This window comes from Pararge aegeria, chromosome 2 (assembly GCF_905163445.1).
Source record: "Pararge aegeria chromosome 2, ilParAegt1.1, whole genome shotgun sequence".
NCBI lineage: Eukaryota > Metazoa > Arthropoda > Insecta > Lepidoptera > Nymphalidae > Pararge > Pararge aegeria.
The window spans coordinates 10,370,228-10,397,343 of record NC_053181.1 but is presented as its reverse complement, the minus strand read 5'-3'; the positions used below and the strand labels follow the sequence as shown (position 1 = coordinate 10,397,343).

The 27,116-nt window shown below is 34.4% G+C and overlaps 3 protein-coding genes across 4 annotated transcripts in view; 2 read left to right on the top strand and 1 right to left on the bottom strand.

Annotated features, from left to right (window-relative positions):
• LOC120634523 (RING-box protein 2) overlaps window positions 1-27,116 on the bottom strand; it is a 46,760-nt gene that overhangs the window by 19,312 nt on the left and 332 nt on the right. The window lies entirely within an intron of this gene.
• Window positions 5,975-14,042, top strand: LOC120634506 (facilitated trehalose transporter Tret1-like). 2 transcript variants are annotated; one of them, XM_039905169.1, is made up of 4 exons: window positions 5,975-6,474; window positions 10,456-10,932; window positions 11,715-11,828; window positions 12,139-14,042. In XM_039905169.1, exons 1-4 carry the CDS (start codon window positions 6,400-6,402, stop codon window positions 13,396-13,398), a joined length of 1,926 nt encoding a protein of 641 aa, XP_039761103.1. In that variant the 5' UTR covers window positions 5,975-6,399; the 3' UTR covers window positions 13,399-14,042. The 2 variants fall into 2 exon arrangements, with proteins under 2 accessions (XP_039761103.1, XP_039761113.1); XM_039905179.1 differs by lacking the exon at window positions 5,975-6,474 and adding an exon at window positions 10,261-10,385.
• On the top strand, window positions 16,648-25,769 carry LOC120634513 (facilitated trehalose transporter Tret1-like). Its single transcript, XM_039905191.1, has 3 exons — window positions 16,648-16,831; window positions 23,452-23,571; window positions 24,272-25,769. Exons 1-3 carry the CDS (start codon window positions 16,745-16,747, stop codon window positions 25,535-25,537), a joined length of 1,473 nt encoding a protein of 490 aa, XP_039761125.1. The 5' UTR covers window positions 16,648-16,744; the 3' UTR covers window positions 25,538-25,769.

The following is a 27,116-nucleotide window of genomic DNA, read 5'->3' as shown; positions in this document are numbered from 1 at the left end:
TGTGTGTGTTTGTGAATGTAAGTTTGTTGCCGTCCGCGTATTGAACTGCATACCGTGTGACGGCAGTCGTCGGTCACTCAATGGCATAATAAAGGGGAAACGTTCAACGAAAACATTCAATAAATCCGCTTTACATGTATGAATAGATGACGGGACGACAAGGGAAGGTTTTGGTTATGTTTTGTATAGTTCTGGTAACTATTGTATAATTTTAGCAAAAATATTGTTTTTGGGACACTGTAGGTACGTACCACCTGAAGAGTACGAGACCCTATTTATCTATTACTAAGCCTCCGCTGTCCGTCTATCCACCTGTCTGTCAACGGGCCCTAATTGATTTTTTTACAGAATGTGTACTTCACAGAATATAAACAATATAAATTTAAGCAATATGAATTTTGTTAGCTGTAAAGCAAATTTTTCTCTATTCATAGGTATAAGCGGGAGCGCTGATTAAGATAATCACGACTAAATAATATACTTATTCTTACTCCTTTTCATAGAACAAAGGTCGCAAAGCCTTATACGTCTGAGGTAAGTCACAAAAACGCACTTTATCTCAACCTATATTTAAAAATCAAAAGTTGATTTGAAGTTGAGAATAATGGTTAGGATTACCAAAAAAGATTTTTTTTATCAAACCTACCATATGTAGATGTATGTACATAAACCGATGGCATGTTCTTTGGGAACATCCTGCAGGAGAGTATGAAAATTTAAAATAAGTTCGAAATATAAATAATAAGATTATATATATAGATCTAGATATAATAAATAGATCTAGACACTCTACATAAAATGTACATTTGGGTCAAGAATGGACAACGTACCGTAAGTCACGCGTTCGTTTTATTTTGAGGCGATAGGATCATCTATGACGCATTGATACGAGACGCGACGAAAGCTCGCCGCACATGTCTGCGTACGAGGGCGTGGCAGTCCACCAACGCGGCTTTCGGCACGGGGGCACGTACTCATCCCAAAGTTACAGGGGCACGTGATATTATGCACGCAGCGCATAATATACGATTCGTTTAACCTTACACTTGTAAAAATATTGTTTTAAAGCTCAAAATCGTCCACTCATATATAGCCACTACTCTTGGCGAAGCGTTGGTGAAGTAAAAGTCAGCATTACGGAATTTTCTACTGCAAAACGAGGCACATTAGTTGTTAACTTTGATATAAATGTTTTATTAAAACGAATCGAGCGTTAAAATCTTTTACTACTGGTAGGTAAGAAAAGTACGTAAGGATAACCACAGTTTTAAAATAAGAAAAAATTTACAAGTCTTAGTGCGATTTGTCATAAAATCGCATAAAAGAAGTCAAATAAAAGGCAATAGATATTAAGAAGAATTCTTTTCATTTATTCGTTTTAAAAATTAACTTATCCAACACATACAAATACCTACAGTACGAAATCCTGCACCTATAGGAAAGGAGGCCTGTGCCGAACAGTAGAATATTGATGCCTCCATAATAGGATTTTGATAATTATCCATCAACCAACTATCTACTTATCGACACTGAGATTTGTGTTTATTCCACCACACGTTAGCCCTTGATTACAATCACCTGGTGATAAGTGATGATGCAGTCTAAGATGGTAACGGGCTTACCTTTTAGGGGTGTGGCAGTTTTATTAAATCAACACCCCTCATAACGTATGTCTAAATTATTATTTGAACATTATCTAGTGCCATAACTTTTTTGCTTTGCGTTGCCATAGCTATCCGCGGCCATTTGACCTTAAATGTAAATACAGCTGATGTTACGGTTGTCATTGGTTATGACAACTTCATACATATGAAAAAGTAGAGCCACAAAATTTTTCCTTTACATTTATTTTAAGTTTTCATTTCTTAAGGAAAAGCAATTCCATGTTACTAATAGTAGAGATTTTTTGACAACTTCTGTTGCGCAGCGGTGAACGCTTTGGTTTTGTATGTGATGGGAGGTCTATCCCTGACCGACAATTTTCTGAATTTTCACTGCTCTGGTCTGCTGGTGGGAAGTTTCAGCCGTGGCTAAACCTACTGACAAAGTCGTGCCGGCAAGCGATTCAGCGATCCGGTACGATTTTGGGTAGAAACGCACATACATACACTTATAAAAATACCTGAGTTGCACCATACTAATATTGTTTACATAAAGAAAGCGAGACTGGTTGCTTCAAACCAATTTTGTGCTTGGAAGCAACTAGCTCCCGCTTTCGTCGCTCAAAATATATAAAAATGAATGTATAATGTATTTATTATATTATAGGAAATTTATTGTTATTCTCGGTAGAATCTGCCTTCCAACAGATGTAGATTAAATACAAACATCCAGAATTTTTGAAAAGAGCTTAGGTATATAAGGCTAACTTAGCCTACCGTGAAATAATTGAATTTGGAATTTGAATATACAGTTCCATTTCTCTAAAAACAGTGTTTAAATATAATTTCTCAACCATCAACAAAAAAAGAGACTAAAACTATGCAATGTAGCTAAGTTCATTTGTTTTTTTCTATGCAGATAAATTGAAATGGCATTGGAATAAGCTATTTTGCAATTTCCGTATATTATACTTAACGATATTAGATTTGTATGTAGGAAGACAGCCGCATACGTTTTACGTTCAAGAATTGCTTTTAATTGCCTTACGTAGGCAATATTATATCTTCCTGGCAAGTTGACGTCTATTTAACTAAGATTACCTACCTAATTGCACTGCAGAAGATTTTGCGCCACTCATTTCTCGTATGTAGTGACAAACGTATCGTAAAGAGCATTTCGTTTAATCAAGATGATGTAGGGTTGTCATTTTAACTAAATGTAATTTAGGAATCGGAATATACTCCGAAATTTTACGAGTAATATTACTTTTTCTTTTTTGGTTCGGGAACATTTCGTTCAAATTAGTTAATTCGTTTTGAAATTATATTTTAATATCATAAATTCGAAAGTGTATCCGTTTTTTTTATTTGATTCTTACTTATGTTCGCCACCAAAACTTTTACAGCCTTAATTTCTTATGCTAGGCTTCGACCATAAATAGATCTTGGTAAAATTGTACATACCATAAGTTTGCACTCTAGATACTTTTCACTCTGGGAAAACAAACAGTTCGCGGTGGATTTTTTTTGAAACGAAACAAAAGCAGACGACGTCACGTGCAACAACTAGCATTAAATGTGATTAGAAGCTCGTTGAGTCGAACTAGAGTCAACATGTACTAAAATGCGAAATAACAATTCTTGAAAAAGAACTACATCAATAATACATTTGTTTATGCAAGTAGCTATTGTAAGTATTTGGGAGTCGATAATCATAGACGCCTGTTTTAGTTTTATCGGACCGGTCGACCTTGTGAAAATACGTATACCTTTATTATCAAATACTTTGTAAGTACTTTATCAGCTATATCATCGTAGATATAGCCAGCCCTAGATCAAGAGCCACTTGAGGAGCTCACGCAGATTGTTTGCGGGCTCGTCTAGCGTCATTGTGACGTACATGACCCGCCTACATTTTTACGCTACATTACTTTACAACCCGCTGGGATAACTACTGTCATAGGATTTCGCAATGAATTCATTCATCCTCAGCCTATTATTGTTTCGCAACTGGGTACAGACCTCTCTCGAACTAGACAAGAAATAAGAGAATTGACCCACCACGCTTCTCCAGGAAGTTTAATTAGTATTATAATAAAAGAAAACATATATTAGTGATAAGTGCCAAATTAAAAACTTCGGGTTGGCAGTAAAAATTGCTTTGGCAGAAATCTCAACACCTTTAAATTATTGGCCTCAACCTACTATGAATAATATTTACACACTCCAATTAAATGTCATGCAAATCTATTTGATAAAGATACGCAGCTCCTAAAATATATATTTTACAACCAATTTAGTTTCACTTTGAGATTTCAGTACAAAAGAAATGCCACCAATATCTCAATAATTCTTTTCAGTTCCTAGCTGTTTTTTTTTATTTGAAAGCTAGTTATTATTACTTTTAATGAACTGATGAAGATCTTCGGAAATAAAAGATGGAACTACTCCACGGACAAAAGTTAATATGTAAGCACTCTGTACGCTTTATACCATTAAGTAGTTATAAGTGCATAACACATAAAATTCAAATTCGAAGTCTAAATTATTTTTAAAGAGAAGAACTTAGGAAATATACCTTCTCAGTGAGTTAAATAGTTTTAATCCTTGTTAAACTCAAACATAAATTTCTTCTTACAATGTTAATACCTGAATTTTCCTAGAACTGGTGATTCAGCCTGAAAGAGGCGTGTACGTGTCGATTCCGAAACGAATAAAAATAATGATTCAGTACTGTAACGTAGATATAATAAACGTAATTAGTACGAGGTTGCTAATTTGCCGAACCATGTCAATAAATAGACGGCTGTTGAAATTGTTTGATCATACAATAAATTTTATATAACTTAGAACGTAACATTTATAAAAATTCAATTTTTCCCATGTAATTTTCAACGAAAAGGATGCCATCCAAAACTAAGCCAAATAATGCAATTTTCTATCTGAGTTCTAATCAAATTTTTGCTGACTTTTGATTAAAACCCAGCATTTATAAATTAATTATTAAACAGCAAAACCCCGTCTAGGTAAGGAAAGAAAAGATAAAGGTCATCCATTGTTTTGCAAATTGTGGCAACAGTGAAACAAACAAGAACTGTACCAACGACCTTATTAGTGGAGACACATGACTGGAGTCATGTATTCGCAACGATCAGTGCATATTGGTACTCAAATATAATTAGTTTATTTACCAAAAAGCGTAGTGCAATCTGTTGCCACATTTTCGCAATCATTACGACATTATGAATAAGGGAATGTTTCCTTTGTAAAGGTATACGCAATAAAGGTATTTTCAGGCTTATTGTATGATGATTTAAAATTACCCTTAAATATAATAACATCAAGCAGAAACCATTTTCAAGTCGAAGTTAGTTATGCTCGTTTTAGGGGTAACGGCACAACGACGGATGTACATCAGCTGTGTAACCACGAATTGAACCAACGCTCTTAAGAGTTGAGATCCCTGACTTTGGTTTTGTTACGCTCCTACACTGGATTTTAGAAGAAACAAATCATCCAAAATAATGTACAATTATTACTTCATTAAGAGTTTAAAACAAATAGGCGTCTTTTAGATTTATACTGCAAAATAATTCACATATAGCATTGTAGGTCCGGTGAGCAAAACATCCAATCTACATAAACAGTAAAAACAAAAAATTCAGTCAGAATTTTATTTTATGAAAGAAAAAACTTGCAACCAAAGGAACTTTCGAGTTCGTCGCTTGCAACAATTCTTCTGGCTAACAACTTAATTATTTATTCTGTAACTAATTAATGACTATAAACGCTTGGACTATTGTTCCTCTATGAAATATGTAGTAACACGGTTTATTTTGTAGAGTTTATTTTCCTTGTTCATAAATAATAATACAATGTTAATTTAATCTATACTACCGTACTGGAGCAGTGTTAATTGTAAATTAGTTATATTTTTGAAAAACGAATTGGGACCGAATATTTAGTTTCGGAGTCTAAATCAATTGTTATTGAAATTTCTCTTGCTATCTGTCGAACTTAATGTTTCATCTAATTCCGCTCAGTAGAAGGCAAAAGCTGAAATATAATTAGGTACCTACCTGCTTCTTTTAAACACGATACAATGACTACCTTTTTATTATCTTTTAGCAAAAGCTAATAATCTAGCTAACGCGCTCACACAGCCGTAATTCAGGTGTAGACTTGGTGGAGGTTTTGTGTGCGTGGACACACACACTGAAAAGTTTCGCACACATAGCAAAGCAGTAACGCGACGAGGGGGGAGACGGCGGGGTGCGCGAGAGGGGCAGGGGTGGCGGCAATCAGCGGCAAGCGCCGCAAACCTTCTATAAAATACTGCGCTGCCATCTGCAAGTTTCAATAGATAACTTGAGCTCTGAAGAAAACGGCACGCGCTGCCAACACTTCGGTTCGTTGAAACGTTTAAAAAATACTGAATGTCGTGAAACTTACTACGGAGCGTGAAGTAGTAAACTTTACTGCATGAAAACAGAACATTTAAATTGTTTTGAAATAAAATACACAAAATAAACTTATATCGTTCGTAAACTATGTCAAATCTGCCTGGAGAAGGCTCAAATTGCTGATTGCCTAGGTTATAGACAGACATAAATAAATACAAATAAACTGTTTGAAGTGATGTGTGACTTTTTGAAGTGAATTTCAAGAAAAAGGACTTGTGGGGTTCAAATAAAGAAACTGTTATAGTGCTATCTTTATGTTAAAGACATTATTTAATTAACTTTCCTGACACCTACGTTGGAGATTTTAATATAACCGAAGAAGTGAAGTGTTCAAGATGAGCTTCAACAAGAACAATCCCAACGCCATGGGGAAAATAATGGGATATCTCAAACAGCTCTCCACCGAAATGGTAAGTTACTGATTATTGAAATGCGAGCAAAGTTATTAGCACATTGATTTATATTAAGGAACAGTTAATATTTTAATAATAATTAGACACCATAATTATTAATGTTAAAGTTCGGAAGATCAGAAATGCGAAAAAAAAATTTTTGGAAGACTCTAGAAAGAAAATCGCGACGCGGCGGTCTATTCAAGGGGTTGCTTGGCAACCACTGTATACAATCCCTTCACCCCTATACAAACAAAAACTTTGTACAGGTGTATTACAGTCCAATACGTAATATAATTTTCAGCAAAATACCTACGCAAATTAAGCTGTACCGGTAGATGCAAAAAATAATCAAGTGATATTTATACTGATCTTACTTATTCACGAATATAAATTTTCCCCGGAAAGGCAACGCACATTCAAAACGTGTTTTTTTTCATTTAAGTATTATTATTTCCAGCTTATATGACCGCACACACTGCGTTTCTTGTTTCCAACAACTGCAAAGAGAAATGAACGGCCTTGCAAGGCCGCCCTTCCGACTCGTTATCTATCAATTCCGACAATAATAAGATGAAAGCATACCTAAATTACAACCAAAAACAAACGTGAATCGAATCACATATTTATTAATATTTGCAATGGTTATCGATAAATCACTGTAAGAAAAATTCAGTGATCGAGTTTACAGATCAAGAAATTATAACGCCCTACAATTAGGGTCTAGTTATTCGGATTGCCGGTTAATCAGTTTAAAAGCTTTTTTTATTTGTAGCAACTGTTTTTACACATATTGATTAATATATTTGAATAGTTAGGATAGTAAGTATAAGTATAAAGCTAAGGGCAGTAATTTCAATGTCGTTTCAGTCTAATGAAATACGATAGTGGCGCCATCGTACTGAAAACCATAAAACAACACTACTCGAAAAGCTATGTTCATGATCAACCGCGCTTTACAGCAACTTGTTGTGAACGTCATTCTACAGTATTCCGGTAGATGGCGTTTTATCTAATTGCCTGTTTTAGGTCCATAGCTCACTATCGCCATTAGTAGCAGATCATATACGAAGGCGTGACAAAACTGTCCCAAAATGCATACCCATCTATAAAATGGAAACACTTGACTTGCATAGTTAAGATTTAGATGGATATAAATAAATAACATCTACTGATAGGCATACTAAACCGTCTCATATAGTGAAGATTATCTTGGGAAAATGTACTTAAAATTCACAAATCGAAAAGCATGTTGATAAATCTGTTTGACCATATAAAGATGCTGTATGGAATTATTGAAAACATTTTAATAATGATAACTCCTAGTATACAGTTTTAGAAAGACAAAAAAGAAAAAAATGCACGGTTCACCTTAACTCAAAAAACTTACTATTATGAGCCTGAGGGCATTTTTGTGATAAAAAGGAATCGATTATTATATTTTAGTTTATCAATAGTCTTAACGTAACGTAAAATCTATGCATAATTGTCTGTAGCATAGACTGTTAAATACTTCCCTTTTGCAGTCGTATGTAAATAAATATGAGATGAAGGCAATATTCTTTCAGGATCAAAATAAAATAAGGTGAATTTGAATTAAACAAAAAAACTAATTACTTGGTACAATCTATCTACAATCCACATTCATTTATATAAAGTTGACAGTCCAAATTATGTAGGGTGTTTATTTAGTAATGATGATTTGTTGATAGCGATTCGGTCTTTTGTTAATTATATTTGCTTTAATATTAAAGAATAGTATATTAATTCTGGTCAAGCACGTGTTAAAAGAAGGGAGAGTGCCGTAGTCAGCTAACTTTTTTTCCACATTGTTTTTGCAGTTGACTTTGTGACTCGTTTAAATAGTTTATTCTTACTGCCAAGTTCACTCCGGAGTAACTAAGGTACTAAGTAACTAAAATTAACTAGGTCAGCCTCACTTGTTCGGATTTCGGATTCAGATATTTTCTATGATAATCATTATAATTGCATGCAAATAAATTGCAGCGGTGTTGTATTATTCAACTTTACTAAAATTAGTATCAATAATTATGACTGTCATTTCCATTTACTAAAAGTCACAACTTACTCTCTACTCATAAGTTGAGGAGATAGTTGAAACAGATGGGACACTCCTGAAGAAACTTGATGGGTTTCATATTTTACTAAGGAACGTTTAAAACCATTTACAAAATGGACTCAATTTCGTACATTTCAAAAATTATTTTGGGCTTTTACCAGTTCTTAAAAAGTCACGAGTTGTGTTGTGGTCACCATTTTTGTGAGCTCTACGTACTAAATTATTTAATGTATTTATGTAATTATTGTTTATTTGTTATTCGTAATTATAATATGTTATCCGAGAAGCTTTCATTTCGCTAGGTTTTTATTTTTGTTTAGTGTTTCAATCAATTATTATATAATCCAATCACGTTAGTCATAACGAACTTATTAATTTGTGAAGTATGAATATATTCGTTTGTTTATGCATATGGTTTATACAGGGCAAGGCTTTCTACCCATAACTCCGTATCGTGATTCGTGATAAATATTCGTCGTGTTGAACCTTAATATTTGAAGTATCTAGTATCAAACATTTGCAATTAATAAAAAATCAAAATTCATGTTATAGTTTATTTTGGCGAAATGTGGCCACCATGAAATTACTGAGTTTAACTCATTTGGCTCTATGCTTATGCTAATTGAAATCTTTGTATTTCGATTTCTTTCAAATCGAATTAAATTATAAAATATGGAGCATAAAATAAATTCCTTCATTAAAATTCTTAGATAATAAGCAACTACCTATGCATACGAGGAACGCATGACACGTGACAACTTTCTTGACCCCTATCTATATAAAAGTTAATTTACGTCGAGTAAACAAACTAATGCGTCAGAATAATTTCTTGGTAAATGGTGGTATGTATGTATAATGTATGTACATAAAGGTATAATATAATTTAACAAAAATCCAGTAACAGCTAACGGGAAAAGTCCCTAACTATAACAGTTAGCGCGAATTCGTCGGTTTCTTTTGTGGATGACTAAATCCAATTTCCGAATTCCCGAAGACTAAAGTGTCCACCAAAACCATGTTTGCAGTTGCGGCAAAGCCTAATGTGCGCGACGCTTAATGTACTCATAATAATTTTAACAAAGGAGATCGAACTGAAACATCACATACGGCGTTATTACGTCAAAATTTTAATGTCAACCAACTATCTTTAAAAATCTAGATGAAAAATTATAATACATTTTGGGATGTTTTTGAGGTAAGGTTTTTAAGAGTTTTAAATAGTTATTACGAATTTCAATAGCATAAAATCACAAAAATGAAAAATAATACGCAACTGTATCCAAACATTTTTCCGTTAATATAAACACGGTTGAAAAGGCTGTCTTGTTTGTCAAAGTTATGACAGTCAAAGAACGTGTTTATGCTATACAATATGATACATATTAGACAAACGTCATTATGTCCACGAAGAACACCTGATAACATCAACAATCGATTGAAACAGTATAGACGTCTTTATAAACTTGAAGAAGAGACGTCGTGAACAATAAAAATATTATGCGTGTGGAACTGTTGCAAGTTTGGAAGTAGATAATACCTACTGCTTTTGATCTCCAGTTATGTCTAAGACTAAAACCAAAGTGCCAATAAGGTCAGGGTGATATACTTATCGATCACGAACAAGCTATAAGTTTATGCACACTTAAAGTAATAAGCAATGTTTTCTTTATAATAATATGACCCCAAGTTATCGAAGGCCTTACGTACATAAGATAGTGAATACAATAAATGGACCTTGTTTGCGGATGTCTGCTCCAGTATTGAATGTTTAGTGAACTCAATTGTCAACTTATTTGTGCCCAGTTCATTAAAATTTTGTGCTAATAATTTTGCGTGTCTGTCTGTGTCTGTAAGTAAACGCATAAATGTGCGTCTGCATAACGAGAAGACAATGCTGAAATAAATCTTAATTATTTCAGGGTGGAAGCGAACAAAGTCGTCGTGTTCAACCCGACGAGGAACGGTTGTATCGTTCCACATCATCATCGCGCGGAACCAAATACGCCAGAGTTCCATCGCGGCCAACGCTTTCAGCGTCCACGACCTGCACATCCCTCGCAACATCCTGTGGTTCCCAAGGGACTCTTGCCCCTAACTACGCCACTATCCCTGAGATTGTCTCTACCGAAAGTAGCAGCGAGGACGAACAAGATTCCTTCGAGAAAACTCGTCGGCATTTTCAACAGTTACGCCAAATCAGTCTAGGGAACGAATTTAAATATAAAATGGAGATGGAGATAAAGAGCGCCAAGGAAGAGAATTTGCGCAACTCTGTGCCTTTCGTTAAACAGCTAAGCACGGAAAGCAATAAAGTCAAAACTGACACTAATTCCACTATCAATGGAGATGCTCAACCATACGGACCCACTACTCAGCGTCTCTATCTGTGGACACAGGTTAGTTCATATTTTTTTCTCGGATACATTTTATCAAAATCTATTTTAACAAGACAGTGGTTTCAAGGTTGATTCAAACTTAGGTATTTAACAAGCAGAAAAACAAACGGACACATCGCATTTATAATATTAGAATGGACTAGCGAGTGAACATACTATGAACTTCATTGAAACCGTAGGTACTAAGTAAACTACAGGGTTCTACTTTTTATACGTTTGCTTAAAGGTGCTTTACTTTCATCATAAAAAGGCTAAATACATACGGAGTACAAATACATAAAAGTCTGAATCGCCAACTCTACTTCAGAAATTTCTAGGTTCGGTTGGCATTAAAACGTGTAGCAATTTCCTAGAGTAACGCAAAATTGTAGAAGTTTCAAGAACAACTATGGCAAAGAAATATCAGGTTTATGCTTTATGTAAACTAAATAAGTGCGGTTGTGTGGCTTAGTTTCGATAACCCAAATTATTGCGCTGATTAAAAAAGGTCGCCCAACCATCAAAACCCTAATTAAACAAATCAGTAATTTGATAGATTACAGATTTTAAAGCACGAAAACGGTCGATCTCGGTCATTATTACTAACAACTGATAATAATCTTTACTTAATAGTTAGAGTTCGTTTGTCTAACGTATGTACAGTAAGACTAGTGACCTATATTGTATTAGTATGGCAAGTCTGAAGGCTACCGTCTGTACCAAGATTTGTTAGTAGATTAGTTGCCAGTGATAAATAAAATTTCTGATCTTGATGAACTAAATTTTTATTTAATTTGTTGCAGATTTTTGCAGCCTTTGCAGTATCAATGGGATCGCTAATTGTTGGATTTACGTCCGGTTACACTTCTCCTGCTCTGCTTAGCATGAATGAAACATTATCCATTACAAAAGATGAGGTATATATATCTTTGATTATTTAATAATAGATAGAAAAAAAAAAATGTAATGTTTGCGAATATTTGACGCTTCGCATAATTCACTCTGGAGTCAACAGCTCAGTATCGTGAAACTTTTTTTTTGTAATGATTATATCACTCTAGTATAATTTACAATAATGAACAGAAATCTATTTACTTTTATTTATGATTAATTTTATAACAGTTTTCAAGGAAAAAACTCATAATTAATCGTTAGTTATGTCAATTAAATATAATAATTTTTTAGCATATTGGGCAATGTACTAACTTGTGTTTTGTTTTATTACAGGGTAGCTGGATAGGAGGATTAATGCCTTTAGCTGCTTTGATAGGTGGCATTGCTGGTGGTCCTTTAATAGAATTCGCAGGAAGAAAGTTAACAATTATGTGCATATCAGTTCCATTTTTCATCGGATGGATGTTGATCGCGAATGCAGCTCAAGTCACTTTGGTGTTTGCGGGTAGAGCCCTCTGCGGTATTTGCGTTGGAATTGGAAGCCTCGCTTTCCCAGTGTATGTTGGAGAAACAATACAGCCCGAAGTACGTGGCGCATTAGGACTTTTACCAACAGCGTTCGGTAACACTGGCATTCTGCTTGCATTTTTCGCTGGGAAATATCTGAACTGGTCAAACTTAGCATTTCTTGGAGCAGCATTACCAGTTCCAGTCTTTTTGTTAATGATAATAGCCCCCGAAACACCAAGATGGTACGTTTCGAAAGGTCGCGCTGAAGACGCCCGAAAATCTCTGCAATGGTTACGAGGAAAGAATGTGGATACTGAAAAGGAAATGAGAGACCTTATGAGATCTCAAGCTGAATCGGATTTTACAAAAGGAAGTAATACATTCGGTCAACTATTTACGAAGAAATATCTTCCGGCAGTATTAATTTCACTGGGTCTTATGTTATTCCAACAGATGAGTGGTATTAACGCCGTAATTTTCTATTCATCAGATTTCTTCTTAATGGCTAATAGCTCGTACGACGTGAATATGTGCAGTATTATTATTGGCGTAGTTAACTTTGCTTCTACTTTCATAGCAACTGCCATTATTGACCGTTTAGGAAGAAAAATTTTGCTTTATATTTCCTCAGTTTCAATGATTACAACTTTAACTGTACTGGGATCTTACCTCTATCTTAAAGATATAAAAGTCGATGTGAGTAGCTACGGATGGTTGCCACTTGCTTGTCTAATGATATATGTACTGGGATTCTCCATAGGATTTGGTCCTATTCCATGGTTGATGTTGGGTGAAATCTTACCGTCCAGGATACGAGGGACAGCTGCATCATTGGCTACGGGCTTAAACTTTACCTGCACATTCATCATCACTACTTCATTCCATAAAATAGTTCAATGGATGAATATGTCTGGAGCAATGTGGTTATACGCTGTAATATGTATACTTGGACTATTTTTCGTTATATTTTTCGTACCTGAGACTAAGGGCAAGAGCTTAGAAGAAATCGAAAAGAAGTTGACGGGTGGTTCGCGGAGAGTTCGTTGCCAAAGCAGCAGTAAGCCAACGATCAATGGCTGTTAAATACTACATTGCAGCGTGTTAAACGCATTGTGTGATACATTCCAGGAAGCAGAGATTGCATGTCCTTCCTTTCTTGATGAAAGGTATAGGAAATTAGCCAGAAATCGTGTGGAGATTTGTATGGCACTCAGAATCTTCGCCGTGCGTGTTTGAAGACTGATTTGGATTGTATTTAAAGAATGAACATTTGTAAATATATAAGAAAGTCAATAGTATAATATTTAAGTGATAAATAGTTCCTCCCTATCGTTACTTGTAAATTAATTATTTTTAATTAGTGAACATTTGGATAACTCATTGGCCCAGTACTTTTTGTGAGGTACACGCATATCATCTTAAATTAATTAGTACCTAACAAATTTAGTTAAACAATTAATTGTTAATTTGTGTAGATAGTTAACAATAATATACAAAGCACGTGATCTGTGTAATTTACTACTAAATATCTCATGTATAAAATATTGATCATGACAAATATACCTATTTATAAAATGACCCTATTTTGTGATTTAGTCGATAGACAATGGTTAAGCTTAGTGGAAAAATCCTTAGCCTAAGAATTTACTAAAAAGTGACTCCGTATATTACGGACGTCATATTTATTCAATTTGTTATATTTTAATATAAAACATCAAATAAGAAAATTTTTTTATTCATCCTTCCCACTTTCCCGCACCTAAGTTATTGGCTCCTTTCCTATTATTCCAGTGCGTCCCATGATTCTGGCGGTGACATGCCACCGTTTGGTATTGTAATTAACTTTTGAAAAATCTACGAAAATGTAAATGCATTAAATTCTACGCTTAAAAAAAATAAATTTACTATCAGGATTAACGAGAAAACGCGGATTACTGGTATCAAATCCAGGGAGGCTTGCTTCCTGCGGTCGCTATCGTTCTTTACCAACATACAATCGAGTTTTTAACAGTACAAATTGACACTCAGATGTAAGCAATGATTAAATCGTAGAAATGCTATTATCGGAAAATATCTATTTCAATATTATCAAATAAAGAGCCCATTTTAAGATAATCCCGGGCGGTGTCATCAATAGCCCGTCTGTGCTTTTTAAAACAATTTAGTACATTTTTCGTAAATTTTGTAAGCTAATTCAATCCCGAAAGGTGTCATGACACCGCCGGATGTAAGTCACCGCATCACGTATGTAAGTCATTTTAATCTAGATTGAGATAGATGGCGTTGAACGTCAAATAATGTAGTCTACAATATAATTCCAATCCTTACTAATACTACTAGTATGTGTGAAAGTTTATCTGTTTGTTTGTTATTTTTTTCACTGTGGGATCCTAGATAAATGGGAACTTTTCAATTATTATTCGCACATATATTTTGTAGAAACTCGTGCATTTTCTCTCAAAAAAACACAATTTGGTAAACTGATGATGAAGATAGATATATGGCATCGAACCCTTGATAAAAAATCAAGGGTTCGATGCAATTAAAGTATACGATTGGTAAGCATTTTATGCACGTCACAATAAAGAAGCTGATAGTTTAGTACTGGGAAAACTCCTCGACAATTAAAGCGCATTCACTGGGAAAAGCAATACTTTGGGAAGGTCATGAGCAGTAGACCTTTAGCTATTATAACTTTGATAATTACCAACCAACCCACCCACCAAAAGAAGAAGAGGAACGGAGGTGCACGAAAACTGCATTCAAATCGCAATTTTGCTGGCGTGCAGTTCTAATACAGTCCATGTCATGTGTATGTAACTACATACACATTACATGGACTGTATTAGAACTTTGGATTTTGATAACTATTTTACCTTATAACTATAAGGTAAAATAGTTATCAAAATCCAAACTGCAAAATTATACCTATCCCGCGCATAGTATTTGTATCAAAGCATTTACGTAGGTAATTTAGACCTCATTTTCGAATAATTGTGAGAGTGTTTTTTTCGGATTGTGTGTAGCAAATTAAGCTTGTAGGCGTGCCTCGGAATTTGGCTCTGCCAGGAAGAGTTTGAGCCCTATGGCTCGAACAAGCGAAGGGATCGTCGGCCTGAGGGCGCCTCATGTGAGGCCGAACCTCGGGTTAAAAGGGTTACGGACGGTGATTAGTGCGCACGCCTTCGCCGTGATGTGAGCCCACGTCTGGATGTCATCAGAAGTCGGGAACCAGCGAAGACGTTGTGCAGAGGTATGTTGTGTGTTCTGATAGGGAGCAATGTCAATGTGGGGAGTAGTAAACCGGTCGTCAGGGTCGTGAAGAATATGTTAAGGCCTCTAGTTGAGAGTGGCGCTAAGGTGGGGTGAGTAAAAAGAAGCCGAAGAGGGTTCGAATGTCGGATAAATATTATGAGGATGCTTTCTGGGCACATGTAATATTCAAAGCACATGTAGGTATATAAACGAAGATAATTAAACAACCGAGAGAAACATGATTGTTTAAACTTGAACTCCTATTAAACTTTATAATTTAACTGCCTTTGGAAGAAAATTACATTATGTTAAATATTTTTATGGCTAAACAAGTACACGACTGATATATTTATTAAATTGGCTATGGCACTGTATGGTTACAACTTGCACTATCACTTCATAATTACATTTAAAAAACCATTTGGTACGATGATGTAAATTTGATAGCGAGAGATGATAAATAAATTGATTTAATCCATAATAACAATAAGCAACACGTCGCGTCGTCTTATTGTTTGCATATCAGATGTGCAGTTTCTTGTTTATGCTCACGTTAGAAGATTTGATTACATCCATAAATTTTGTTTGTAGGTAGTTCCTAGATTTACAAACAACATGTGTCACGATTTATGAAGCATCATAGGCTTTTTTAAGCATACTTAATTATAAGATTTGTCGTAAAACAAAAAAATTGCTAACGATCAATTTTTAGAATCCAAAACTTTCATTAAAATTGGTGGCGTACAAAATTGGTCGCGTACACTAACCCACCTCAGACAGCATGTTAAGCCGTCAGTCTCGATTCTTTTCACGACCATGCGATAATAATTGTCGGCCTGGTTTACTCTATTTTACTCTATTGTAGTGTACTCTAAAACCCTCTTTCTTATGAGATATGGCAGCAGTGGGACGACATTAAGCTGATGATGGTGATGAATATAAAGCATTCACTCTAAACAAAACACATTTTGTATAACACAACCTCGGAAACCAATCAGTTTTGTCAATCAATTTGTGTGCTCATATAAATCGCCAAGACTGTGTAGGGACACATTCATTTCATGAATGCTTCATGCACGTTCCACATTGATTTCACAGTTCTTGGTAGAGTTTAGTATTTGTCCAGTGAAATATTTTATGTTGTGCTGTAGGTACGTGGTACCAACAAACGAAAATGAAGATTTTAATGAGAGCTGATACGCATTATAGCATTGTTGTGAGTGGTAGTGACTACGAAAAGCCGAAATACACATTTTCACAGGTATGCACAGTTTTTTTTATGACAAAAGTAAAAAATAATTTGTATAGCTAAATAATTGCATTATCTTGCTTAGGAAAATAAAAAGCATTTGTACACTTTTTTGAATAAATAATATTTAATTTTCTTGATGGAGAAAATAATATATAGAATATTTCTTTATTAATATTTTATTTAATCATGCAGTTGTTGATTCGGTAGATAAAGTAAATTATAACTACGAAGAAATCAGACCTATTTTTGAATTTAATAAATATGTATTTAGAAAATTTTCTCAACATTGGTCGAGTGGCAACAAATCAAACACACGTTCATTTTTATTTGAAAAAAAAAATGGTAGTATGATTTTCAATTCAAATGCGGAAGTAAAATTTACGATTCCTTCATTCCTTTTTTTTATAAAACGGGTGAAACAGATCTAGCAGCCAGAATTATGTGCAGGCTGATTTAAATGAAACTAAATGAAGTTACATAAATTGACATGTTCTTATTAATTTACAAATTATTATTTTTAAATGTTCACAAAAAAAAAATCTTCATCACGCGGTTTGAATAGTCTCCGTCATTTGATATGGTTTCGCGTGGCGTGAAAGCTTTTAATCCATTCCATGCCTTATAACGTTATCAATTAATGAAAATTGTACGGTATTATAATTGATCATTCCAAGACGGTTTAAAGTTAAATGAGCAAAAAGGTACGCCACTTAATTTTAAATATGATCGGAAAACTTCTCTAGGATTATTACAAAATCACGAAATATTTAAGCATTGTCAATTATTTATTTGGGATAATCATAACAATAATCTAATTAACTTACTTTTTTGAGGAAACATTATATGCCTAAACATTAGTGTTACACATCGTTATTCAAGAATTTATGTTATACGATAGTTGTGCAGAACAATAACATATTTAGGTTTGTAATTCGGTATACCCAAATTATTTAAATTCCAAAATTATTTAATTAACACGTATTTAGATGAAACATTCAAACACTATTTTTATTAAAAACACAAGTTATTGTGTATTTTATTTATGAAGGTGTTGTCGTCCACTCGAAGTCCAGAGATACATGCTTAAAAGATATCTCGGACATACCTGAAGTATCCTATCGAAATAAAATTTTACAGAGAATGTAATAAAATGTGGATTAAATCTTAATATAATGTAGTTTTAGTACCATGAGATACAAAGTAGAGGATATGCACTAGAACACTAGTCTAATGTTTAAAGTAATAACTTCTAATGTACTTAGTTATCGAGATGCAAATTTTGTTAGGTAGTTATGAGCACTCCGATCGAAGAAAGTCTAAAACTTTCCATATGCATATAGGTATATGGTAGGGCTATCGAGTGTAGAGTATTTTTATACGCATTCATCACACATGGCGGCTAGTCTGATTGGGAAAAGCTATGTTTAAATGTTATTTTTTTTTCAAATATGTATGGCTCCTTTGCACATTATAAATGTAACAAATACGCTATGATAATATCGATTACGCGAAGTGATTTACTCGGCGCGCATGTAAGTGGAAACAATGATTGTAGATGATTGCTTAAATTGTTCGTATACTGTCCGCACACACCTCCCGACAATGCCGTCATAACCAACTAATTTATAATAATTAATTGTTCATCGTCAGGCTGAAAGTTCATTGTACACTTGCATAAGAATATGCTAAATTAACAATTATTAACATCAGTATTATCATCCTATTGCCGGCGCACAACAGGGCACGGGTCTCCGCTCAGAATGCGAAGAGTTTCAGCTTTAGCCCACCTTGCTGGCCAAGGCCAAAAATTGATAGGCTTTACACGACTTTGAGAATCAATAGAGAACTCTCAGACATGCCGGTTTTCTCGCAATTTTGTGCTGTGTTTAAACCAACTGATAATTTAATTGATTAAATTAAATACGCATATATGTGCCGGGGTCGAAATCAGTTCCCCCGAAAGGGAGGCCGAAGCCCTAATTAATAGACTCTCACCGATTGCAAATAAACTTACTTATTCAGTTTCGATTTTGGATCTACAATCTAAATAGCAAATGACTTCAATTGCTATTTGCGCATGATAACGGTTGCTGTTTCGTTATCGAACCCTAAAAATATAGGTTCCTTACTCTGACTATGGCCTTTTTAGCCCTATTAATATATTTCGTTCCGTGTTACTGAAGCATACACTTTGGCAACTATATTGCACTGGTACGCAATCCTTGTACCATCAAAGTACCATCTCCCGTCGCGTAGTAAAATTTTTCTGACTTTCTGTTGCTAACAGTCTCAATTCCAAACATACAAGGTTTCATAGCGACTCTTGCACTCAGGTCGGAAATTTTATATGGGGACTGGATAGCGATCTTATCCGTGTACAATTTTTCATACGTAGACATAAGTTCAGACTTGAATGCATTAAAAGGCTGTAGACCCTTGAAAAAAAAGTTTTAGAGGTATTTTATTCTAACTCTTACTTAAAAAAGATATAATCTATCAACTCCCGTTTTACTACTATAGGTAGATTTTAAAATCTTGCGTAGCGGAGACAAATATAGTAGAACTTATTTTCTAAATTTAAATCTCTCCAAAACCTAGGACTCTTACAGTATCGCAACCAAATTTCAACCTTTAAGGGTAGATTTCTGAAATAAAAAGTAGCCTAAGTTTCTTCCGGTGTAACCCAAACGGTTAACGGGCAGGTGAAATCTGCCCGTGTAAGTACCGTGAAAATCACTTCAGCCGTTTGGGAGAATAGCAATAATAATAAGACAGACGAACAAATCTATGAACTTCTAAAATGATCATAAAGTAAAATTTGCTATACTTAATCCACGAAAACCAGGTTAATCTATCTAAACAGTGCAATTTCTCTAATTCTTTATGCACCACATCAAACAGATTTTCCCAAATTCGCTTTCTACGCACGTTTCGCTTCGGCACTGGAGCATCCTCAGGAAATGTTGACTTGTGCACAATTGCTAATATTGAATTATTCTTCGAAATAATACTAACACAATGGCAGCTAGGCACTATGGCACAATTTTACAATTGTACTAAGATAGCTAATGAATATTTTTATGAATATAATACACATAGATACTTATAATATACCGATAAACACCCATTACAACTTAAGATGAGAAGTAGCTATTTTGAAATCACAAATTTACAAATAGGCAAAAAATGGGATAATTTAATGCGCACCTGGATTCGAACAGCGTTGTGGGTCGATGCACCCTAACACAATCTGACTTGCGACCAGGGCCCCAAGTCTGCTATTACAATTGTGTGTCAGTGATCGATCAGTGACTTCATAATTGTCAATTTTGGCATATTTGGTAGTCTGCTAACACAATGGTGTCATTATGGTGTCATTATGATTTTCCGATGGAAAACCACTGACACTTCAATGAACATTTGCTAGTCTGCTGCACAATGACAATTCAATGATCGCACGAATTGGTAGTCTGCTAATATTTTGACAGTTCTATTGATCATTGTGAGACCATTGAGACGCAATTCTGCAGTCATTGCCTTTTAGCAATATTATTGTTGATTACAATTAAATTGTGAAGTGTGAGATCATAATATTCAGATTAAGGTGGAATATTTTTAAGTTGGCTAAGACTATTGATGTTCTTCAATACCATTTGATTAAGCGTAGCAGGCGCCGTCGAGCCCGCAGCTTGCTAAGAAACAATGTAGACTACTTTAGGATATTCCCGATGCGGAATTTATAAAAAAAGGAGTTGCTTGGGAAGCAGACTGTAATGAGTCAAGTGTGGGAGCTCGCTCCACTTAGGCATTCCCAAACCACGGTAAGAAAACAACTTTAATTTTCGTTGCTTTTTAATTAAGTATAGTACCTATATCTCAGAATAAGTTATGATGGCATGGCTGTAATGCTGGTATTTCTGTTGCAGTTACTGGTAGCACTAGCATTTTATGCATCTGGCTCTAAAAAACGATTAACGATTGGGCAGAGAGCCCCCCACAATGTTTCTCAGATCACTGCCTCAAGAGCTGTGGGACAAATAACGGAGGTGCTTAACACCAAATTTAATAAAAAGTGTTAAATGTCCAGAGTGATAAGGATGCTGAAGTGGAGTGATGGATGAAGGAAGAAATTATATTTTACCAGTTATATGCGTACTTTACCAAGAAGAATGCTTTTTCAGCTTCTATGAAAAAAATTACTTCAGATATCATAGATGGGACACATGTGGCAATAATAAGGCCAAATGTTCATGAAAGGCACGATTTTAACACTAAGGTATTCCATTCCCTAACTGTTATAATAGTAACTTTAATATTGAACTCATATTTTAATATTATGTGATATATCTAGCCAATAATCTTCAATTTATTTAACAATCTGTGACGCAGATTTAAATATATTGTGCCTGCAACCCAGGCTCTGCTCTTAACTCCAATGTGTGGCAGAGTCACCCACTCAGCCAACACTTAACTCCATTAAATGATAATGGGGCATGAGGTTTTTTTTAGGTATTACTTATTTTAGGTTTTTTTAATTAATTCCAATATAGATTTTTAATTGTCAAGGTTAATATTGGTTGGATTTTCAGGTGAGTTTTTCCTCTGTGGAAAACTATGATGACCACAACTTAAATACTATAGAGGGGAGATACACCACACTACTCTATGCATGAAACTTGTGACTGTATGCAATACAGTAGAGCGCTGTAAAAGTATATTGGAAGAATGTTTCAGGTAAAGTAAATAAAATGCTTTAGATAGCATGTTAGGGTCTCCTAGATTGAAAACTGTAATAAATCATGTACATAGTTTGATGGTCAAGTGTTTTATTTCCAAATATCTTTTTCTGGTAATTGTTTAGAGCAAGTATGCATTATAATGCATACTTGCTCTAAACAATTGCACTGCTGGCAAGATTGCAGATGCATGTTGTGTTTGGCACAATATAAAAGCCACAACACAATTAAAGCAATTCTTCTGCAAGAGGCATTTAACTTTTGTGTGTTATTAAAATTATTTTTATAAATCTATGAGGAGACAAATAATACGAGTTAATAAAGATAAGACACTGAACAATGATTTTTATTTACAGTAATTTAGTTTACAAATGAATACATGTAAAAAATGAAGACTCTTCAGCTGGCTTCCAATAAAAGCAGGAGGATATAATTTCATTTTGAAATCCAAACCTTTATTGTTACCCTTTTTATATTCATTGCAAGAATTATTTATTTTATCTGATGAAGTTCCTTATAGATAGAGGACAGAATTCTTCAACAGATAACAGCAAATCACTTTGTTCGCAATTAGAGCCGAGTTGGAAAGCTCTATCTCATAAGGACTTGGTTCACAGAGACTTCAACTAGTAAACCAGGGTCTGCTTGAAGGTTGGGCACTGCAGCAGGCTCTTGTCAAAAGACTGTGGACAAAGGCATATATTATGAGTATATGTGTTCCAAGGGTTAAACATAGTGTTTTGTCCTATTAATCTATTGTTTTTAAATATTCTACAACAATTTTTTACTCTGTTACAGGGATGCTGGTCACAATTTGTGCAATACCTTAAATGGGTCCACAAGTTAATAAAAGATAAAAATTTTAAAAGAAAATAGAATGGAATGAAAACCTCCTAGCTTTAGTTTTAAGTTAAAAAATGTAGTTAGCACCACCATGATAAGTACAAGTTCATTAGCACCTGTGATAAGCGTACATGAATAAAGAATAAGAATTTTATTAAATTTTTGATTACTCCCCATATTTGTTTTTTTTAATTAAATTACCAGAGATACTGTTGGAAACACACCAATTTGATACCTACTTAGACTTCATATCATGCTTAAACAGTACAAGATTGCATTACTTACTTTCGCTCTTCAGTGGGAATTTATTTATAAAATTTGAGCGTAGGTACGCAACCCAATGTCGCTTCGCCTGGCAACGTCCGTTATTGGTACAGCTGCAGTGTCCAGGCTGATCTGTCTAACTCTCCAAAAGCAGCGACGAAGTTTGCTCGATGAGGAGCATTTTGTTTGTTTTGATTATAATTTATATATTTTCACTAGCACAAAATAACGTCAATGAAATTTAATGTCAATTCGACAGTTACAGATTAAAAATAATTATTTTTGACAAAATTTGGCACACAAAATATTTGTTTTTTGGGTTCCTTCGATTGTTTTACCAAATGTGATACAAAGTTCGTCTTTAGAACACAAATCAATAACATTTAAAAATATTTCTAATCAAAAATTCGCTTAATTGGACATTATTAATTAATGGTAGTTTTTTTAATTTTACTTCTCAAACACAGTTTGACCAAATGGCAACACTGATTCTCTTTCTACCACAATGCAATTATCATCCAATTACAATCCAATTGTAAGACCATTGTGAATTTAGTAGACTAGCGACTTTGGGCACAATGATAATTGGATTGCAATGGAATGGTGTCATAATGACAAATCTTGTAAAATAGCAGACTTGGGGCCCTGATGTCACAGGGGATGTGTAACTAGAAGTGGGATATTAATAGGCTATAAATAGTGGGATATAATGAGAAAATTATGTAGGCATTTAGTGTACTTTCAATCTGCAATAAAAGGAATACTTAAAATATGTTTATTTTACAGGTTTTAGCAGCAGTTGCCGTATCGATGGGATCAATGATTGTGGGTTATTCTTCTGCCTATACGTCGCCGGCACTAGCTACAATGCAAAATAGTACGAGGATATCCGTTTCTGAAGAAGAAGTATGCTTTCCTGTTCCCTGTATATAACGATAGCGACATAAGAAATAATGACTTTTCCTTCCTCAGTCGCAAAAGTTAATAAAATACATTCTTGCAATAACGCGACGCAAAAAACCGACCAAAATCGGCTAAAAAAGTTCGAACAAGAACAAAGTGTACGGAGTGCAGCCGTTGTACACTCTTGTTTTGCGGCTAGATAGCAGCTTAGCGCACGATTGGCACGGAAATAAAGTAAAGACTAATTAATAATGTATTTTCACTACGTTAATATTACGTTTAAGTTCATATCTGCATGGTAATAGTCTTACCATGCAGATATGAACTTAATGTGTACGCACTAAGTTCTCGAAAATTAGTTGGTATAATATTTAACTGTTGCCAAAATTATTTTTTAAATTGCGCCCTCGACGATAATAAAATTCGGCAGGGCCATTAATAATATTTAATCCACTGACGTAATAAATCCTTTAATCTATCGAAGAACATGGTCTGAGGCAAAATGTATAATATGGTAGATAATTGCTGCATTCGAATCGGTATAAGCGACGGGACACATAGCGAAAGTCGCACAAATTCACCCTTGATTGTAATAAATATAATTGAGAAACAATTGAATAAGATTCATTCTTAATGTATTTCAATAGTTCTTCAGAAAAATAGTAAATAGTAATTTAAACATAATTATAATTTTCATTTGCAGGCAAGCTGGGTCGGCGGTTTGATGCCGTTAGCGGCATTGGCGGGGGGAGTGCTAGGGGGCCCTTTAGTGGACTACATTGGAAGACGAAGAACAATTATCATAACAGCAGTTCCATTCTTCATTGGATGGATTTTAATAGCTACCGCCAAAATTGTTCCCTTAGTACTAGCAGGACGCGCAATATGTGGTTTATGTGTAGGCATTGGGTCCTTAGCCTTTCCTGTCTATCTTGGCGAAACGATCCAACCAGAAGTTCGTGGTACTTTAGGATTATTTCCAACCGCTATAGGAAATATTGGCATTCTGATTTGTTATGTTGCTGGAAAATACCTTGATTGGTCTCAACTAGCTTATCTTGGTGCAACGTTTTCTATACCATTCCTAATACTTATGTTTATGATCCCTGAAACGCCGCGTTGGTATATTTCCCGAGGACGAAATGAAGAAGCTCGTAAATCATTGCAATGGCTACGCGGTGCAAATACCAAAATTGATAATGAGATGCGCGAAATAGCCCTCTCAGATGCAGAAATTGAAAACGCATCCAGCATTAAGGAAATATTGAACATGAAATATATGAAATCTATTTTAATTTGCTTAGGTCTTATGGCTTTTCAACAAATGTCTGGTATAAATGCTGTAATCTTTTACACAGTCAAAATTTTTAAGATGTCTGGAAGTTCGGTTGATGAAAATCTATCAACAATAATTGTAGGTCTTGTGAATTTTATATCAACATTTTTTGCAACAGCTCTCATCGACAGGGCCGGCCGTAAAATGTTGCTTTACATTTCTTCTGTGACTATGACCATTACACTAGTAGTGCTAGGTTCATTTTTCTACGCACGCGATAATTTAAACGCAGATATATCGAAGTTGGGATGGCTTCCCCTTACAAGCATTATGATTTATTTGCTAGGATTTTCATTAGCATTTGGTCCAATACCATGGTTAATGATGGGTGAAATATTGCCTGCTAAAATCAGAGGAGCTGCTGCATCAATTTGTACTGCTTTTAATTGGTTATGCACATTCACAGTTACTAAAACTTTTCATAATATTTTGGTTGGTATAGGACCAGCGGGCACATTTTGGTTGTTTGGTTGTATTTGTTTCATAGGTTTATTTTTTGTTGTTATTTGTGTCCCCGAAACAAGAGGCAAAAGTCTTGAACAAATTGAAAATACAATGACTGGAAGAACAGCCCCAAGAAGTCGCCGAATGAGTTCAATTGCAAATATAAAGCCACTTCCGAGCGGTTGCTAGATTAATACATTTAATTATAATGAAAGATATTTATTTTTAGCTGTAGCCATGTAGTTAATTGAAAATTTTACGATCTTGGATAGCTAGCTTGTACTTGAACTAAATGAGGATATTATTATTTTTGGTTTCTGTTTGAATGTAACCAGTTTACTTAGGTCTCTTTACAATAAAACCTGAAATGTACCAAATCAAATGTGTATATATTTATCATTAACAAATTTATAAAGCTGTATTTTTTTAGTATAAATACGTAAAGTAATGTTTTTTATTTTATTTTCTAATCACTTTCTAATACATAATTATATAATCGCAAGACTAATCTAATTCTGATCTGAATGTATTTATTACGCATGTTGTAATGTAATTTAATGTTAAGTAGCATAATAGGGCAGGTCAAATTTGACCTTTTATAAAAATACTGTTTGCAACTTTTTTTAATGATGCATACACAACATACCTGCTTAACTATTTTGTCTTGGCCTATCTATATAAACTTATTGATACCAAGACGCAGGCAGAGGTATTGGCAATAAAATATTGGGTAAATACTTTTATTAATTTTATTAAAGTGACACGGTTAACGGTGCCATATTGTAAGTTGTAGTAAACTATTCCTTGTGTTTGTTTTATTTTATTTCTGAGTTATTCCAAATAGATAATTACAATAATTGTGGATTTTTGGTTAGTAAGAATTAGCCTAAGCATAATGAAATTTCAATTCACCATAATAACGTTCAGAATACTACTTAATACAAACTTATCTTCTTTCAAGGTTTATTAATAGTTTTGATGGGAACATGTTACTTATTGGAAAGTTTATATGGATAAAGTCAAAAATAAATCCAAAGTTGGTTCAGTTCAGATAAAAAAACTATATTCACTGTGCACTAAAAGAGGCCCATAGTAAGATTGACAACTATCTCAGATTGTAACAGCTCTTTCCATCAGGTAAGATTGCAGTCATGAGCTAACATGTGGTTGTTGTACAAAAACAAACACTTCTGCATGGTTAGCATTGGCAACAAAGTATGGATTTAAATGGAATTACAATTAAATGAAACTTAGGTGCTAAAGAATATTTCAGACAGAGATAAAGCATACACATTTATATGCTATATATATAAATGACAAACATATCACTACCATAAATTGATTGATTAGGAGCGGAAACTCCCTTTATACTGTAACAGAAACTATCTATAGTATACCCATAACAGATTTACATATTTTGTATGAGAAACTTTTATTTAAAGGTCATTGTTTGGCTTTATTAACTTGGAATTTTAGTTCCTAATAAATAGAAATTGGTAAAATATAGATGAACTGATATTTCCAGAGTTTGACAGCATATAAATGGCAACTTGGTAGTTTATGATTTCTGAAATCTGTCTGATAAGACTGGGTGGCTCTTAGGCTTTGGTTAGTTAACACTCTACCAAAAAAGACTAGCCGCCATGCGCTTTAGCGTTCTGGAACGATGAGATTAGGGGATGGTATGACGTATGCATGCCATACCCCTAACAGGTTAGCCCCTACAATGTTAGACTGTATAATTACTTACCATCCGGTGAGATTCAAG

What these genes read in the sequence shown, in the direction of transcription:
- LOC120634506 (XM_039905169.1), top strand. Translation starts at nt 6,400, where the DNA reads ATGAGCTTCAACAAGAACAATCCCAACGCCATGGGGAAAATAATGGGA. An exon ending in AACAGCTCTCCACCGAAATG is followed by an intron (nt 6,475 to 10,455) that starts GTAAGTTACTGA and finishes TAATTATTTCAG; the next exon opens with GGTGGAAGCGAACAAAGTCG. An exon ending in TATCCATTACAAAAGATGAG is followed by an intron (nt 11,829 to 12,138) that starts GTATATATATCT and finishes GTTTTATTACAG; the next exon opens with GGTAGCTGGATAGGAGGATT.
- LOC120634513 (XM_039905191.1), top strand. Translation starts at nt 16,745, where the DNA reads ATGAAGATTTTAATGAGAGCTGATACGCATTATAGCATTGTTGTGAGT. An exon ending in CGAAATACACATTTTCACAG is followed by an intron (nt 16,832 to 23,451) that starts GTATGCACAGTT and finishes TTTATTTTACAG; the next exon opens with GTTTTAGCAGCAGTTGCCGT. An exon ending in TATCCGTTTCTGAAGAAGAA is followed by an intron (nt 23,572 to 24,271) that starts GTATGCTTTCCT and finishes TTTCATTTGCAG; the next exon opens with GCAAGCTGGGTCGGCGGTTT.